The sequence below is a fragment of the Piliocolobus tephrosceles genome, chromosome 13 (genome assembly GCF_002776525.5).
Source record: "Piliocolobus tephrosceles isolate RC106 chromosome 13, ASM277652v3, whole genome shotgun sequence".
In the NCBI taxonomy this organism is placed as follows: Eukaryota; Metazoa; Chordata; class Mammalia; order Primates; family Cercopithecidae; genus Piliocolobus; species Piliocolobus tephrosceles.
Genome location: NC_045446.1, coordinates 82,752,300 through 82,771,667, shown reverse-complemented (window position 1 = coordinate 82,771,667; position 19,368 = coordinate 82,752,300). Strand labels below are relative to the sequence as shown.

The 19,368-nt window shown below is 44.0% G+C and overlaps 1 protein-coding gene across 2 annotated transcripts in view; it reads right to left on the bottom strand.

Moving 5' to 3' along the window:
- FAT3 (FAT atypical cadherin 3) overlaps window positions 1-19,368 on the bottom strand; it is a 547,597-nt gene that overhangs the window by 43,864 nt on the left and 484,365 nt on the right. For both annotated transcript variants that reach the window (XM_023209116.2, XM_031933808.1), the window contains exons 13-18: window positions 16,524-16,913; window positions 13,471-13,685; window positions 11,848-11,985; window positions 10,746-10,889; window positions 7,783-7,980; window positions 3,861-4,659 (exon numbers count right to left, since the gene is read on the bottom strand). In XM_023209116.2, coding sequence (XP_023064884.2) covers window positions 3,861-4,659; window positions 7,783-7,980; window positions 10,746-10,889; window positions 11,848-11,985; window positions 13,471-13,685; window positions 16,524-16,913 — 1,884 coding nt within the window. The remainder of the gene's footprint in view (window positions 1-3,860; window positions 4,660-7,782; window positions 7,981-10,745; window positions 10,890-11,847; window positions 11,986-13,470; window positions 13,686-16,523; window positions 16,914-19,368) is intronic.

Here is a 19,368-nt window from a genome sequence, read left to right as displayed (position 1 = left end):
TACTGGACAAGTGCATCCTTTTGGATATATTTATATATTAGATTTTTGAATGCAATTTTTCAAAAATGGACAATCAGCAAGGTCCCATAGGCTGCCGTGACACCCTTTCCTCTTGCACATCTCCTATATGGGCTCAAGGACATCTATCATCCTCAATTCATTTAAGTTGGTGTCAGTCTTTCTTACTGAAGTGACAATGTTCACTGCACCTCTGAAGTTCACCAGGAACCACCTCACAACATCAGACCTTTGTATCTCTTGAAGTTTGTTCAGACACGATGTTTGCTGGTAGCTGGAGTCTAATGACCTTATTTGGCACCAAAATTCACGTCTGCTTTTATTTTGTTAGAATAACTCAGCATTTTGGTTCAAGATGCTAATGATGATAATTGGACCAAAAAAAAAAAAAAAAAAAAACTCTGTATGAGAAAAAGATGAGCTGGAAGTTGGGAGGAGGATAGAATATTGAGGCCAGATTTGTCTAAACATTACTACACAGTCCAGAGCGAACAGTTACCTCTATTTATCATGCGAATTATTCCACCAAGTGGTGGGAAAGTCCATCTAATGAATCTGCCGACCTCCTAGAGTAAACAGAAGAGCAGCCAATACTAATTGTGTGTGAGGGTGTGTGTATGCACCTGTGGGTGCACGCACGTGTGTGTGTTGTGGGGAGGGACCTTTATTGAATTCAATTATTTCTCCTTTCCAATAAATGAGAAAATGCCTAAAAATGCCTAATGCATACCTTAACAACTCATAGTTGTATTTTTATTTAAAAGATAATTCTAGAAGTGAGAAAGCTATTGCTATTAAAATAAAGAGCCTGCTCCTGCACCTGGAGGAAACTCTTTCCTCTTTATCTCGCTGTGTGATTTCTCAAAGTTTGGTTTCCTGACCAGCAACATTAGAGTCACCCAGGCTACATGTGTAGAATCCTAGGCTCCACCCCAACTGTCCATATCTAAGTGTGGGGCTCAGCAATGGGCATTTAGTAAGCCCCATGCACACAGGAGTCTGCCTTACTGGGATTGTACTGTGAGGCTGGAAATCAGTCTGCTAGGAAAATTGCATTACGGTCATGAGTTGGTTAATAATGGGGTTATATTCTGCAAAATGCATCATTGGGCTATTTTGTCATTGTGCAAATATCACAGAGTGCACTTACACAAACCGAGATAGCACAGCCTACTATGCACCCAGACTATATGGTACGGGCTATGGCTCCCAGGTTACAGACTTGTACAGCATCCTACTGTACTGAACACTGTAGGCAATCATAACACAATGGTAAGTACTTTTATATCTAAACAAAACTAAACATAGAAAAGGCATAATATGGTATTACCATAGTTTGGGACTACCACCGTATATATGGTCCCTTGTTGATGAAACATTGTTATACCACGCATGACTGTATTTGAGTATTCTTATACAGCACATAGCACTGAGGTTATGATTCACATTGAAAAAGGAAGAGTCCCTATTCTTAAGATGCAGATAATAAAGTAGGGGCCCAAGAGGGCCCTTTCTTGAATCAGTATGCTACTCTTATCAGCTGTGTGGCCCCGGGCAAGGCACAAAGCTACCACATCTATAAAATGAAGATTATCATATATCACCTGCTGAAGACAGGGCTGGGCTAGATGACCTTTGGAGCTCCTTTACCACTAAAATCTAGAATTTCATTTTATAGCTTAATTATAAGAGTGACTTGAAGGTGAGAAAAGGCTGAGAGCACGGCCTGACTCTGCACAAAGCTCTTCTTGAGCAAATGCTGGCTTTTCAAACCCAGAAGGCCTCCTCTTGGGATGACTGGGGCCTGACTCACAAAACCTTCTGGCATTCTAAATTTACTGGGAGTAGAAAGGTTTATGGAGACTAGAGAACAGGGGCCCTAGGCAGAGACATCACCTTGAAACATATTGCATTTAGGACATTAGCGTCTTATGTAAAACAGAGAGCAAACCCCTCTATCTTCAACAAAAAACACTCCTCCAAATCCTTCTTTTAAATAATTATTCAAAGTCTGCTCCCTGCCCCCACCCCAGTCTCTTCCTGATGAACTCATCCCTGAAGACCTAGCACATTGGTGGTCTCTGTGTATAGATACCACAGATAGCTTTCCTTTGGCCACAGGGGAGATTCTGTCCCTTCTATACTCTAGCATTTTCTGTAGCACTGTTATAGCAAGTAGGTGCTTGGAAGCTGACTTTACAATTGCCAACTCCTAAGGGCAGGAACTGTATCTTTTTTACTTTGAATCTTTAGGGCCTAGGACATTGTTGCCTTCGCAGATTTTTTGCAGAAATAAATGAGTTCTCAGAGTACAAGGATCAATTAGCTGGTATAGTTTCTTCCTCAGGGTCTTCCCTGTCCTGTTCTGAACCCCTTTTGAACCCTAGTGTGAATCACTGCATACAGACCCTAGAAGAGCTTTGGTGTATAAATCAGTTTGCCAACAAAGGAAATCTAGGTAAGGCCCAGACAGCTGGCATTCATAAATTCTGCATGTTGGTGACATCTTCCAGAAATGTATTTCACCTAGCATGCATGATTTGAGTGACTTTGCAGCTAATTTACATATTAAACAAATCTGGACATCCCTGCTTCTACCTGATGCACTCACAAACAGAATTCACTGGATACCACAGAGAGAGCAGCTGACACACTGATGGGCTGCTTGGAGGCCGTCAAAGTGTCTCTCAGAGGGAGTTATGACCCCTAGGGCCTCCCCCTGATGACATCATTCCCCAAACTGCAACCAAGAACTTTCTGCAAGGGAAGAGGCCAGGGGCCCTGCCTGTCCCCAATTACCTAAAGGATGTTTTACAAATGGCCTCCCTGTGGCCATGGTCCCTTTGGACCAAATTCACACTGGCTAGAAAAACTCTGGCTGCAATTTCCTTAGAAGAGGGCAGTGAATTTATGGCTCCACATGTCAGACAGAGGAAAAGAGAGAGAGGGCAGTGCTTCTCATCGATCACTATGGGCATGTGACTCTGTGCAGCTATGGCCTTTGACCAGTAAAGGTCAAAGTTCAGTGACGCCAGTTACATCAACAACACGAACCATTCCTTCCCTGCCACTCTGAGGGCTGAATCCATCCCTTGACTGTGCTCCTGGACATCTGGCCCCTGTTTCTCATTGGAGCAAATCGAACTGCCCTTACTCTTGGCAACAGCTTCCTAACTTGTTTCCGTGCCTCTGGCCTCGCCTCCTCTTCTAATCCATTCCCCTCTGCAGCCAGCACACCCTCTGTGAAAGACAGATCGGATTCTGCCACTTCTTCGCTTCTCATCAGCCAATGGCTCTCACTGCCTTGGGATAATTTCTAAATTCTTCATCTTGGCTAATGGCCCTTGTGTGATGTCTGGGCCTGCTCTCAAGTCTTATTTCACATCCCAGCCCTGCTTATTGCAACCAGAGGAAAGCTCTTTCCATCCCCAGTGTAGGTTCTTCTTATGCCTCTAAGCCTTCTTCATGCAAGCTGCCCCTTGCCTAGAAGGCTCTCCCTCCCGTACCCTAATTCCTACTGGACCCTTATCTCTACCTAGAGGATACTCCCTTTGGGAAACCACCCCCCCATCGGCTGGGTCCTCCATAGGACTTTGTACATTTCTTGACAATATGTATCAAATAGGCTCGCCTGTTTGTCTGTCTGTGCTGCTCACTGAGCCACAGCTTCATGGGACTGTACCTCCTGCAGCCCCAGCATCTATTACTGTGTTTGGGCACACAGTAAGTGATCATTTAATATTTAGTTGAACGAATGATTGAACGCAGGCATGCTGGAATGATAACTCAGTCTACTCCTACAATCTCAGGAGTTGGGAGGGAACACTCAAAACTGCACTCACCATTGCAGGTGCAGCGCACGTTCCTGTAGAAACGCGGACACACAAAGCTGATGCGAGCCGTGCTGTAGGTCATGAGCGCGTGGGAATCCAGTGACAAGCCTTGCTCACAATGCTGTTCCTGACAGTCCAGCCCTGAGCAGTTCTTCTCCAGGATGGCTGAGATGCGCATGATATTCTCCAGGTGTCTTCTGGCATTGGACAGCTTCTGGATCAGGTAGGCTGGCTTGTAGAACTCACTGCTGTGCATCTCCACCGCAAACAGCATGTCCAGCTGGTTGGTGCCTGCCACGGGCTGGATGCTGATGATGCGCAAGCTGTCCTGCTTCTGGGTGAGGACTGCATTCCGCAGGGTGCGCCGGAACCCATGCATGTGCAGCCCCACAAAGTCCTCAGGGGACACATTCTCAAAGCGGATGGTGACAGTGTTCTGCAGCATCTCATGCACCAGCTGTTCCACATGCACAACCACATCAATGGGCACCTGGAAGCGACCATCACTCACAGACACATTCAGGACATACTTGCCGCTGTCCAGGCCTCCCAGGGCGATGATTTTCCCATCATGACTATTCACTTTAAACAAGCTTTTCTGCTCCGATTTCAGGGCAAACGTGAGCACGTCATACATGTCTTGATCTGTGGCATGAATCTTCCCAATGACCCCACCAGGAAAGTCATCCTCCATGGTGACAATGAAAATTTCCAGGGGAATGGCTGTGGGCTTGTGGGTGCTTTCCTCGATGACTCGCACGCGAATGTAGGTGTGAGAAACTTGCTGGGGTTTGCCTGAATCCTTTGCCTAAAACAACCAAGAAGTGAAAAGGCAACGAACGAAGAAAACTAACCATAGCAAGTTTTTAAAAACCCACAGATAGAAGACGTCTGTACCTTTATATTTGCTTCTTCCTTCACCCCTTGCCACTATTCTGAAAAATGCTGAGGATGTGTGTTTAAGTAAGAGGAGTGATTTATCACCTTCCATCCCCATATGTATACTCTGCTATGGACAATAAAAAGTATCAACACAATAAAGCCGGCTGGGGTGAATAGAGAAGGAGGACAGAGGGCTACAAGAGTCAACAAGCCCGCAACAGGCTGACCTTGTTTTAATTTTATGCAGCAACCACAGGGGAAACCTCATGAAGTGGTCTTTCCACTTGGAGGAGAAATTTCTGTTTTTTGTTGGATTATTTCCTTTTGACTGAACCCAGATAGCACCTTTCTGCATATGTAAGACATGGTAAGGCTTCAAATAAAATGTAACACAATGAAAAGAAAAGCTAGGTAGCTTGATAAAAACGCTTTTTCTTTTCCTTCCATGTGTAATAATTAACAGAGCATCCACTCTGCCAACAGGTCTTTACTGAACACCGATGGCATGCAAGGTGGAAGTATTCAGAAGGGCAGGGCTTCAGAAGGGCAGATTCTCATGAGTTGGGTTTATGGAGCAGGTATCTGAAAATGTGAACCCTGCAGACGAGGTGGGATCCGGTGAGAGATGTGTCCTTGTATGTGGAAGGCAGTGAAAAAGCCAGTGCCTGGGCATCACACAGACCTGAGTTTGAATCTTGTCTCTGTCACCCACTACATATCCGGTTTTGAGTATGTTACTTAACTTCTCTAAGCCTCAGTTTTTGTATTTTTAATATGAGTAAAACAGTAGCATCACTTCACAGGGTCCTTCTGTTGTGGGGATTCAAAGACAGAGTCGTTACAAAGCACTAAACCCAGGTCTCATCCGTAGATACACTTAGTACATGATGGTTCATGTCATTGTTATTTTTATTTGTTTATTTGTTTTGTTTATTTAGAGGGAGGGTCTTGCTCTGTCACCCAGGCTGGAGTGCAGTGGTGGTACAATCGCAGCTCACTGTAGCCTCAACCTCCTGGGCTCAAGTGATCCTCCCACCTCAGCCTCCTGAGTAGCTGGGAATATAGGTGTGCACCACCACACCAGGCTACTTTATTTTTTGTTTTTGTTTTTGTAGAGATGAGTTCTCACTATGTTGCCAAGGCTGTCTTGAACTCTTGAGCACAAGCAATCCTCCTGCCTTGGCCTACCAAAGTACTGGGATTACAGGTGTGAGCCACTGTGTCCATCTGTTGTTATTTTTACTATTGCCATCATCACATGCTTTATTTGATGGATGATGTGAACGAGAGATGCTGGAATGTAAAATTCATGGAGGAGGAGATAACTTTAGCAAATTAGATTGAACTTGAAGTCAAACTGTGGAGCGCTTCAAAGGAGAGTGGAGTTTAGACTTTATAGACCAGAGGTTTCCCATTCACAAGTCAGAGGTCAGAAAGATGAAAGAAAGGCATGAAGCTGCTGGGTATAAGGTGAGAGAGCAATAGGCCTGTGGCCAGAGAAGGACTGGAGAGTGGTGTCTGTCAAAAGGTCCTGAAATTCAAAATCTGAAAGTCTGGGGCAGAATTCAGCCTGCAGGGCCTAAGTTTTCAAACACTACGAAACCAACAGATAGTTTTAGTTTAGGGCAGGGATCAGCAATCATTTTCTGAAAAGGACTGGATAATAAATATTTTCAGCTTTGTGAGTTATACAGCCTCTATCACAACCATGCCAGGCTCTCCTATGCAAGGAAGCAGGCACAGCACATATCTAAATGAAGGAGGCTGTGTGCCAGTAAAACTTCATTGTTAAAAACAGGCTGAGGGCAGGATTTGGCCCAAGAGCTGTAGTTTGCTGGTCCCGGATTAAGGGGAATGACATAATCTAAGTGGAATGATTAATATGGGAGGAGTGAAGGGTTGGGTCAGAAGAGAGTGAAGCTGAAGCCAGAGGTAGCACCCGGGAGGCTCCTGCCACAGTAGCATGATGGGGCTGTGCAGAATACAGTGAGGCAGTGGCAATGGGAATATGACTGATGAAGGAAGAAAATGCAGGACTCAGTGGTAGTTTAATACAAGGGACTCAGAGAGAGAGCCTTTTAAAAAGATTTTAAAACCTAAGATGTGAAATCTGCTCCGTATCTGGAGAGGATAGGCAAACTGTGCTAGCTTCTGTGAGAAGGCACTGAAAAGTTCTCCTTACCTTGAGTACTACCCTGTGATATAAAATCATTTACACAGTATTGTTGGAGGAGCAGATGGCAATTGAAAAGTTCATTGATGTGCTTGGAGCTGGCAGTCCTTAATTTAGAAGGTTTCATGGAGTAAAGTAAGGTGTAATTTATCCAAAGAGACAACGTATATAAGTCAATGCTATACCAATACCAATAATTACTATTGCTATTATTTTCACCAATAATAATGAGCCTAGATTGTCCTCTGTAGGCAACAGTGGATAGAAAAAATCACTCAGTTTCCCTGATGGGATCCAAATCTTGGTATTTACAGAAATTGTACATGGGAACTTTTGGGGGCCCTCTCATTTCCTGCTTCTTCTATACTCTGCATACCTGCCACCTTTGCCTCTTTGTCCCATTTCATGTCACATAGGCCAATGACCATGAGGAACTGACATGCTGGAGGCCATTGCCAGCTGAGTCCTTTGTCCCCTCCTGCCTCACTGGGGAAGGCCTACCAAGCAGAGGCATGACACGGCTAAATCCCCTTACGACAGGGATTGGTAGCTGCCCCAAGTGGGGTAATGTGGTGGGTAATAGTACAAAGCAGCAGGAGTTTTTAGAATGCAGATTTAAGCCCAGTGACCATCTGTTGGGCATACTCTACAGGAATGTCCTTCCTGAACAATGATGCTTCCCTTCCTTCCTGTTCAATTTCACACACAGAGGCAGCTTTTATTGGTGTGAAATTGAATTTGAGATTAAAAGGGGAACACTCCTGCATGGTAATGAATTATGTTGGCTTACTCAGCAAAGAAAAAATCCACCAAAGGGGACAGAAACAAGCATGAGAAAGAAAGACAGTGCGATGGAGACAGAGCACGATGCCATACCTGGACACACAACACGTATTCCAGAGACTCTGTGTGCTGGAAGACCACAGCCGACCGCAAGATCCCATGAGGGTCCAACACAAACTCTTCCTCTTCATTTCCCGACAAAATAGAGAATGAAAAGGGAGGCCCATTGTGAAAGGAGTCTCTGTCTGTCACCACCAGCTGCAAGATGCTGGTGCCCACTGGCTTATTTTCCTGCATAAAAGAGTATATAGTAAAAAGGAAGATAAAATTACACTTCTCTTCACATTGATTAAAAACAAAAACAAAAATCCATCATTACAGGCTGAGAGTGCTGAGCTAGAAAACAGGGCTTTCAGCAGAAGGGATTCCCTGTGATATTATCTCGTCTTCTGAAAACATGTTGGTATCTGTAAGTGTCATGTTTCTTATCTTTGGCTGCTTCCCACAACCACCTATGGGACAATCCTTTACTGGCGTGAACACAGGGACTTGGAGCTGCATGGCTTCACAGGTTCTGAGCATGGTGCTGGGCACACCTTGTCCTGGGTGAGCTGGCAATGCCCAAGCTGACCTGAAGAGCTCCATTGGGATAGGGAGGCACTTTCTCACACACACATGTCACAACACAACTATGCTGAGGCCCAACACACCATGTCACGGCATTGGACTTTTTGGTGGGACATCCTGGCAGCTTCCTAGTCAATATACAAAGGCATATTCCCGGTGGAAAATGGGGCTTTATACCTTACCTCATTCTCCAGAACACAGTTTTGCCACGTTCCTTTAGGGAAGGGAATTGGGGTAAAACATTCCTCAATTTGACAATGAACAGAAAGGGAATCCTTAATTTCATCAGAATTCTTGGAAGTCCTGATTCTATTACGTAAGCATTATTTTGCAGAACTTCTCTGTTTTTTTCCCCAAATGGGAATGCAAAGCTCCTTCTTGAGTCAAAGGTTATCCTCACGTTGAAAATGCCAAAATAAATCCTCTGTAGCTCAGGCTTTGCTGTCCTTTCCCCTACTCTGTTGAGGCTTCAGCAATACCACAGCTTGGGCCCGAAATCAGTTGTATCAGTTCAGGCCTCATGACGCCATCGATGTAAGGATTAAACGAGTTTGGGTTGCAGAGATGGAGACGATGATACACTACAGTTTGGAGGGCAGGCCCAGTCAAGTTTTATGTGCTGAATTAGTCTTATGAAAACCATGTGTGGGAATGAGAAAGTCATTCTGGGCTGGGAAAACGGAGGCATATTTTTCGAAGAAGAAAGAGAAAAGGACTGTAGAGACCTCTTATTTTGCTCCTTTTCACAAGTGTCCTGTTGGTCATCAAAAACTAGACACTGTCTCCCTCTGGAATCAGTCGTGGGACCACCATAGCCCCACATATATTTACTATTTCACGCTGACAACATATTCAGCAGCACACAAAACACAAGGCTGACTGATTTGTTTGCTTACTCTCTAAAGGCCGCTTCCTGCATAGAAGACAGGGAGAGAGACAGTGTGGCGCTCAGGGTCACCATCTGAGAAGAAGGGTGTAAGGTAACACAGACATGTCTGCCCTGTGGATAGGGGCCCCATCATCGCTCATGGGCTGAGCCTCTCTGTGCTTTCACTGTTGACCTCCTGTTGCGCATTTGAAAACAGTCTGTCAAGCTGATCGATGCGTGTCATAAAACTGAATATTGAGTAGGAGAAACCCACTTTGTTTTGGGATTAGCAAACAGAGGCCATGAGGGCACAGAGCACCCTTGTGAGCAACAGTCATGGAGAAGAGTGAGCTGAGGGAAAGAGAAATGGAGGAAGGTATGGACTCTGGGCAAAGCTCTGGGGAAGCAGGAGTGTGGTAAGAATGCAGAGCTGCTGGAAAAAGCATCAGAGAGGAGGAGAAAACCACAGGGAAAGAATCAGATTTCGCTGACAAAGGGGTGGGAACCAGCGGCCAGCTGCTTCCTTCGAGGCTGCCTCCCAGTCTGATTGCTGGACAGCTCAGTGGCCCTGGGGTCTGAGGAGGCCAGCTATGGCTGGTCAGGCTCAAATTCTTGAATGTTATTCCAAAGGGGACCCTCAAGACCTGGCCCACTCACATTTCACCTTCCACCCACAAAGTCCTGGGACTCCTTGGGAGTGATTCTGAGGCCAAACTGGATCAGGCAAGAACTGATTCTCCAGAATACCTGTGGCCCTCCAAGACATGCACATCACTCTGTCTCCTCTAAGTTCTCTACACTGACAGTTTTCCTGGGCTGGATTTCCTGATCCTCGTAAAGTTGTGCTTTTAGCTCCTGGAATTACTGGGAAGTAGTGGAAGCTCAATACCTAGTACTGTGCTTGTGGAATAAAAATAGACGGGCAGAAGAGCCACTCTCTCTTAGAGCAGAATACCAGCAGTAAGTTACTCTATCCTGCAGTCTGATTTTAAAGAGCAGGTGGATTTAAAGTGTTAAACAAATTGGTTATGGAAAATTAATTTTAATGAGTACCAGCTCTATCCTGATGCCCAATCTGTCTTTGACTGATGAGACAATGCGTATCTATCTCTGTCATCTGCCAGAATAGCATAAAGCTGCTTAAAGGCAGCCTGCCACTGGGGAAAGAGAATTCTTTTGCAGAAGATAGTCCCAAGTTCAAATCCTGACTCTGCCACTTATCAGCTGCATGATCTTGGGTGAATTACTTAACCTTACAGATCCTTAGCTCTTTCAATTATAAAGTGGGGGCCAATCCACCATTCCTCTTCACAGGGTTGTTGTGGGGAGAGACAGTGTGTATAAAGCGCCTGACACTTGAGAAAAAATCCACCCCTCAATAGCTCTTACTCACATTTATTAATCAGCTGTGGTAGAAGAACTAGGTTCTTTTCATACCTGCCCTATGAAGGGATGAGATGACATTAAGTAATAATAGCAATAAACCACAATGAGTAAACCACAGCAGAGGAAGAAAGCTGAATGCAAAGGGACAAGTGCTTGGCAAGCAAGATTTGCTCACCTGAATCACAGCAGTATAGTTGGCAGGTGTAAACACTGGGCTGTTGTCATTCACATCGGAAATATCAATGTTGACAGTTGCAGTTGATGACATCGGAGGAATGCCACTGTCTACTGCCTGGACAAGCAGAGAGTATCCAGACACCTGCCAAGGTACAAAGAGGTGACAATACAGAGGTGTAATGCTTCCTTCCTTCTGTGCACACGCAGAGGAACTGGAGCTTCAGGCTGTGCTTCGTTAAAGATCAATCATCTTTAGTTTGATTTTCTAGACCAGGTGATTCTTGGCACCACTGACATTTGGGTCTGGATAATTCTTTGTTGTTGGGGGCTGACCTGTGCTTTTTAGGATGTTTAGCAGCAACCCTGACCTCTATCAAGTAGGAGGCAGTATCACCCCCTGCCCAGTTATGACAGCCAAAAATGTCTCCAAACATTGCCAAATGTCCCTGGGGGACAAAACCACCCTGGTTAGGACCCAGGCTCTGGGCCTTTGCTCAATGCAACAGTTGTCATCGCTGATCTGTCTTATTTATCAATGTTAATATTTCTGGGGTTATGGGCATGTATCACCCAGCAGAATCTATCTGCTTTTCAGTATCAATACCATGTCATCCTTTTCCATATTTAATTTCCCTTTGAAGATGCATATTTTTGGTGAAGAAAGACAATGTTTAGAAACTTCACTTAACCTTGGACAGAGAAACTTTTTGGACTATTTTTTCTGACCTAGATGCCTTCAGGTGATCTTTTTGTATCTGCTTACTGAGGGCTAAAGTTGCTCGTAAAGTTAGGACCACAGGGTCCCAATACCCTGAAAGTATTTTTCTGTCCCCCGGCTCTAGGAAGGGCTAAAATTCAAAGCACCTAGAAAGATACATATTTATCTTTTCTTTAAAACCTCCATAACCAGCATCTATTATAGGTAGAAAATTCTATCAAAGGTCTAACCCTAATATTTCATGCTCCATTTTAGCCCATCCTTATTTACTCTCATTACTTAGAATGGAGAACCTTCCTATTTACACCCCTGGAGCTTGTGCCCCTGATGCTAGGAAAGGGGTGGATGTGGATGGGAAGGACACTGTCCTAAATTAGCTTACCCGTTCCCGGTCCAATTTCTTCTTGACTTTCACAAGTCCCAAGACAGGATCCACAGTAAATTCATTGTCCCGATCTCCATTCACAATGGAAAAATGAATCTGTCCGTTGGGCTGGCTGTCTACATCTTCTGCTATTAGCTTCATGGAAAACAAGCAAAACAAAGACAAGACATGACATAAGAGAGCAAAGGTTGATTCTTAGGGTTCCAGATCTGTTTAAATGGGTGCAGCTGTGACAGTTTTCTTGGGAGTTCTGCTCTCTAATGTTAGTGACCACGCCCCCAGCAGAAGAGATGATTGATCAGCTGAAGGAGGGTGGCACCAGGCCTGCAGCTGCCATTTTATTTCTGTGTTAATTTTTTACCTGCCCACAGCCTGATGCCTGTTAGGCCTGATTTTCCTCAGGGTTTGAGACAATACGGTTAGACCCCAAAGCTAATGGACAGGAATGCTTTGATTTCTTCCCAATCCTGCAAGCTATGGTCTCTGCCATTGAGTCAGGGATTCTCTAGGCCTACGCATTTCCATGTTAAGGAAGCCAAGAAAGTTCCCCTTCCCCCACAGCAAATATACCACCCCTCTGTCTATTGTTCCAGGTTGATGATGTTGAAATTTGTATGTATGGAAATATTCGTATACTTTCCAGGAAGCAGAGCGGACCTGAGGAGTGCACTTCTGATGTATAAGAAATGCACTGTCCTCCAGCAGAGAGCTGCTCCAGCCTCATCCTGCAACGAGATGACTTGGATGGAAGGGACCTGCCAGCCAAGGGATGGGGAAGGATGGTGAGAAGGGGACTCATTGTTCCAAAATGTAATTTGCGGTCTAAGATAATCTGTGTTCTCAGGATACACGGCTTGTTCTTACTGTTAGAAAAAGTTCCTCCTGGAAAAGTCTCCTTTAAGAGTGGCCAATCAATCTTAGGTTTGCTCCAAATTGTAGCTGCCCAACTCTGTGTGTCTGTGTGTGTAGGGGGAAAGGAGGACAGGGATTTTATTTTGTCCTCAGCAATCTAATAATTTTAAATTGTAAATTGACAAATCATAGTTGCATATATTTACGGGGTACAAAGTGATATTATGATTTATGAACACAACGTGGAATAATTAAATCAAGCTAATTAACATATCAACTATCTCAAATACCTAGCATTTTCTGTGGTGAGAACATTTGAAACTTACTCTTAGCCATTTTGAAATGTACAATATACCACTATTAACTATATTCATCATGCTGTGCAACAGATCTCAAAAAAAAAAAAGAACAAAAGACTGTATTCCGCCTAGCCACCTAATAACCTGTCATCTATGTTCACATCTAAGTAGGGGGCCATCATTAAAAATTCATCCCCTGGTCTGTGTTGTTTTCTCAAAAAAGATATGCTCCTGGGAAATAAGTGATTATCAATCACTTAAACCTTCATATAAATTAATCTATCAGACTCTTCCTAATATACAAATTACAGAAGAAGACATAGAAAGATGGCTCCCATTCTTGGGGACAAATGGACACTGAAAGGGGGAAGTGTGAAGAAAATCCAAGACAGACTTTGCTTTCTTCTTCACTTTATTGTGGATGACTAGTCCCAGACATCTAGAACCATCCCCAACCTCAGGTACCTACCAAAATGACAGAGTCTCCCACCAAGGCGTCTTCACTGATAACCGCACTGTAGACGTCTTGGCTGAACTTGGGAGGGTTGTCATTAACATCCGTGAGGTTGATGTTGACAGTGGCCACAGCGCTGAGAGCTGGGGTGCCACCATCTTTGGCTTCCACTACCAGGTAAAACCATTTGCATAATTCATAGTCCAGGACTTCAGAGACAGAAATACCCCCTTTGAAGAAAAATGGGGAGCTTTATATTTGATTAGGAAAAAACACTGGTCAGCAATTCTATAATCATGGTAATATTTCTAACATCCTCTCCAGCCAAGAATTTAAACATTCAGGAATTTGTTTATTTAATGCCTTACTGAAAGTATTACAGAAGTCTGATTAATGCTGTCAGTGAGAGCATAGCTAACCATCAAACATAACCCTGAAGAAATGAAGTCTTTACATGTTTCTGTAACTGTTTATGAACATCTCTGAGGCAGTTGAAAATCTCTGGCATCTTCACTCTCACACAACTAACGAGCAGGAACAAAAACAAGCATCCCTGATAGGTGTCTTCTGATGCCTCAGGTGGACAGAAGAAGACCAAGAATGAGCTGAGATGTGGGGATGTGATGGTGTGACCTCATTCTTGTCAGCAAGTAAATACTTGCAGACTTCACTGAATGCGATTAACCACAAAGTTGCCTTGCCAAGTTAAAACGCACTTATCTAAAACAACTATGGCACAAAGAGGGCAAAGATCTCAGAAATCTCAAGGTATAGTGACATAATGGAAAAGGAACTACTTGGAAGTCAGACAGCTCAGCAGGCACATATTGAGTTTAGTGCCCGCAACTACAGAATAGAGATGATAATGTCCGTGTTACAGAATTGCTTAAATAAGTAGAACACGTGAAAGCAGCTAGCTGGGTGTTGGTGCTATATCCCTCCCATCCTAGCCCTTTCTGGGGAGGTAACCCAATCCTGCAGTCTGCAGTCATTGTGTTGCCTGCAGAACACTTCTCAAGGGCATTTACTTTCCTCCCACCTAGTAAACAATCATGAGGACCGGTGAGAAGGTCATGACCATTCACATTTTCAGACAGGCAACTTCTCTAGTTGATAAGACTGCCAATAGGCTCTTTCTACCTAAGGCAAAACACAGAAATCATACCTGTAACGAGAGCCTCTTTCTCCCCATAATTGAGTTTTCTTAGCACTTACCACCCCCAGTGCTTATTTTGCATCCCAGTCTTGCTAACCAGTGCTAAATTTAAATAGTACTTAGCCATTTCCCCATGGTGTTTATACACAATGGCCATAACTAGACAGGCTAGGGCCAACACATATTTAAATGAGGGAAACCCTCATACATTTTATTTGAGATAATGACTTTAGTAAATAGTTATTGCCAGGAGAGACTGTGATGCAATTCTTCCATCAATATTTTTCACCTTCCAATACTTAAGGGCCAAGACTGCATTTCTTACATTTTTGGTATCCCTATAGTATAGCAGTGTTATATTAGAATATGCATTCCAGAGTCAGAAAGATCTGAGTTCAAATGTTGGATAAACCACTTATTAACAGTGGACATTGTGGTAATTATTCAACCTCTTTAAAATTCTGGTTTTACTTAATAAGAGCCTGGAGTATTTGCTATGTTAAATAAACATTGCTAATTATAATGGTTTCTTGTTTATATTTACTGGATTATCCAAAGGAAAATGGACCTCCTTTCCCACCTTGTTCAACAGGTGCATACTCCTTGAGTGACAAAGGAACTATGTTCAAAGGCTGGAAGGTGAGATACTCATCTTTGTTATCTGCAGAATGGGAACTGCCTTGACTATTCATAGGGGAATTGGGAAATAAGTGAGAATATCCACCAAAGAGCTTTGGGATAGAAATCCATACACTCTATGAAAACACAAGGATGAGTATGTTTAATCTTCAAAGAATATCCAAGCTTGTTTTCTAGAATTACGACCTTTATTTGCCTGAAGCACCTCTAATACTTATTAACTTGCTGGTGAAGAGAAAGCCCCAGGGTTCTCTCTTATTCTTTCCTTTTATTTCGAAGCACCTTTTTATTCCCTAGGTGATGCTACACGTTCCCCCAGAGTTGGAAAAGGATGTGGTGAGAAATGAGTTTTCTGACCAGGAATTGTGAACTGGGTTCAAACAAAGCACCAGTTCCAGCTCACTGATGAGTCTATCTGGGGTGCTGGGTTGAGAAGGCTGCATATCACCATGCAGATCACTTATTAGCATCTGCCTATGCAGGTCATGAAAGAGTGGCAGTCCAAGTGTGGACAGTTGCACATGGAGGCTCATCCCCACGAACATTTTCCAACATGTGCACATATGACTGAAGTCAAAACACCCAACAACATCAAACAGAAAAGCAAGAAAATCAATCAAACTCTTGTTCTTGGAATACAAATACTATTTCCTCTCCCCATTGAGAAACCATATTGCTGCCCCTGAGCCCTCCCATCTAGAAATTCTGGAGCCAACCCGGGGGTCAGATATTTGCTAAGTAAGCCCACAGCAAGGAGCTTAAAATTTAGCAGGAGTCATCCTTAAAAGCTGGAGGGCACTTTGTGGTCTGCATGTGGGCCCTGCTACCAGATTTGTTTCCTCTGTGAAGGAGGTAGGAGGAAGAGTCCGCCAAGAAGGGCTGGCAGAGTGGAGGAGAAGTAGGATATAGTGAAGTCCTGCATTCTTTTTTTTTTTGTGTGTGTGTGTGTTGGACACGGTCTTGCTCTGTTGCCCAGACTGCAGTGCAATGGCAGGAATGTGGCTCACTAGAGCCTCTGGCTCCAGGGCTCAAGTAATTCTCCCACCTCAGCATCCCAAGTAGCAGGGACCACAGGTGCATGCAACCATGCTTGGCTAATATATTTTTCTAAATTTTTGTAGAGACAGGGTCTCACTCCATTGTCCAGGCTAGTCCTGAACTCCTGGACTCACTCGATCTTCCTGCCTCGGCCTCCCAAAGTGCTGGGTTTACAGGTGTGAGCCACCATGCCAAGCTGAAGCTCTGCATTCTAAGTACAGTGCTATTTACCCACCTGTCTTGGGGTTGATCTTAAATTTCCCTTGTTCGTTCCCAGACCGGATGAGATAAGTGATCTCAGCATTTGTGCCAATATCTTTGCTGGTAGCAAAAACAGCAAGAACCTGGGTGCCAGGGGAGGTGTCCTCAGGCACCGTCACCAGGTAGTCCCTCCTCTCAAACACAGGGGGGTTGTCGTTAATGTCCAGGACGGTGATGGTGACAGTAGTGAGAGAGGACAGGGACTGTCCAGGACTCTGGTCAGTGGCCCGCACACTGATGTTGTATGAAGACTGCTGCTCACGGTCCAGTGGCTGCTCCAGGATGATGATGCCGGATGAGCTGTCAATGGAGAAGACCCCACCAGCTGAGTCTGCCAGGGAGTACACGACCTTCCTGTTGATGCCTGTGGGAGAGACACAGGAACATGAGTGGGCAAGAACAAGGCCAGACGATCTGTGCTAGAATGTTACAGCTTTGCAGACTTTTGAAGGGCCACAACAAGAAAAACAGTTATTACAGAAACAGACAGCTGTGGCTCTACAAAAATGTAAATTTCAGTTTGTGGAAAAAAATGAAATTAAAAGGCAAAGAAACTGGGAAAATATTGGCAACAAATATCAGAAATAGTTGGATATTCTTAATATACAACTTGCCCCCCACAGATCTTTAAGAAAAGCCCTCAGAGGCTAATAGATGCAGGGGTAAAGATGTGGCACAGAAAGAGAAATAGAAACCAACCCGAACCGATTAATTAATTAATTACTTCAACCCAGATTTATTTAGAATCTACCAGGCACTTTCTAGGGGCTTGCGAGTCTAGTAATGGACAAGTCCAACATTTCTTGAGGAGATTTTACATTATAGTGGGGCTGTAGTGGTGGTGAGGGGAAGCCACTGGTGAGCTGTGAGATGGGTGTCATGAGATGTGATGTAGATTTTAACAGGATCCCTCCGGCTTCTGCTCCTGAACAGATGGAAGGGCCGCCAGAGAGGAAGGTGGGAGACCCATCAGCAGCCTCCTACAGCAACATAAGCACGCAATCTTGGTGGCCTGAACAAGGCAGATGGTGTCGGAAGTGGTGAATAGGGGTCAGGTTCCACATCTATTCTAAGCACCCAGCTGGTGAGAAATGAAGGATTCCTGGATGTATTCTGAACTTGGAGGTGGCGAGAGTGTTTTCTGATTGTGGAGCTGGCAGGATATAGGATGTGAGAGAAATAGAGGCTTCTAGAATGACCATTAGGTTTTGGCCTGAGCAACTGGAAAGAGGAGGCTGTCATTAGCTGAGATGGGGAGGGCTGCAGAAAGACTAGGCTTGAATGAAAGACCAGAAGCCCTATTCTGGAGAGATGAAGTGTGAGATGTGCATTTGATATTCAAGTGCAGATGTCAAGCAGAAAGTCAGAGAGAAGAGGCTGCAGTTCAGAGGAGAGGGCCAAGATGGAGCTATAAATTTGAGTGTCATTGGTGTACAGATGTCATACAAAGCCATGAGAAATGAATGAGGTCACAGGAATCATAGAGGGAAAAAAGAAATCCAAGGGCCAGTGAGCCTGGAGCACCCCATCAAGGAAGGGAGAGGATCTAGTCCAAGGGTGTTCTCCTGCTCTACGATTTCAAGAAATATACTTAGTTACCAAAATACCATTTTATATTACTATGTACTAAAGCTAAAACATATAAACCAGGAAATGTCTATTAACCACCAATTAATTATTGAATAACAGTTGGATTGACTTCTAGTTCTGAATATTGATATAACTGGTTTCATTAGAGGATCTCAGCACTTGGAAAGAGTTTAGAAGCCTCAAGTTCACTTTAGTTGTTAGGATTTATAAGAAGTAAATTGTAACAGCCTTGTCGGCTGTTAGCATTCTGTTCCTAAATGCTCTTAATGAAGACAGACATTAGTCAAAGGTCTTTAGTTATGACAACCATCTGAAAATGTCTTTTGAGAATCATGGAACCTTAGAATATAAGCTCTTAGAGGGGAGGGCCTAGCCATCTTTTTTCTTATTATAACACCTCATTTGGCAATAACAAGAGCTAAACATTTTACTTTCCTAGTGTACAATTTCTCTTAAGCCCAAGTTCCCAGCAAACCAATAAAATCATATATTTGGAGGGATGACATACATTGCATTATGTGGCTTTAACCAAAAGGTCAACACTGAGAGCTTGTTCTTGGTTCCATTCCAGAGAGTCCATTTTTTCTGAAGTTTCGTCATTTATTTCTTTTTCAAAACAACTGCCCTGTGATGTATACATATCAACCTGTGATTTTATTGATGCTGGGATTAAAAATAAGAAGGCTTTCCTCTTCTCTTGCTGCCTCCTTGAAATAAGGCTTCAGAGCAGCCATTTAGGGGTGCTTTCTGGCTATTGTTGGAGTGACTGCAAGATTGAATTCTTCAACATGAATCCCTAGGGGAATACACAGAGGGGCTGCAGAGGTGATTGAGCTTGCACCTGGAAAACAATGGCCCTGTCTGGGTGTCAGAATAGGTTGTGTGCCCCGGAAGCTGCCTTGACTGATTCAATGGTCTCAGGATGCCTCTCAAAGTCACAAAAATGCATTTATGGAAACACATCAGCAATTGACATAAATACACCACACAGGTTTTCAAATCACACACAATCCCTACAGAATTAACTTCCACCTCCAGCATATGGTACGCTGCTCTTGCCAACAAGAAGAGCAGGCAGGAAATTCATGCAGGGACTTTTATTAGTGCATGTGCTGGGAACTACAAATTCCATTTCACTAATGCATTAACCAAGGACTTGCCTGGTGCAACCAGCATTTTTAGGTGGGCATGAGGAACAACATGCAGAGTCCTGTTTTCCCTAGGCTCTT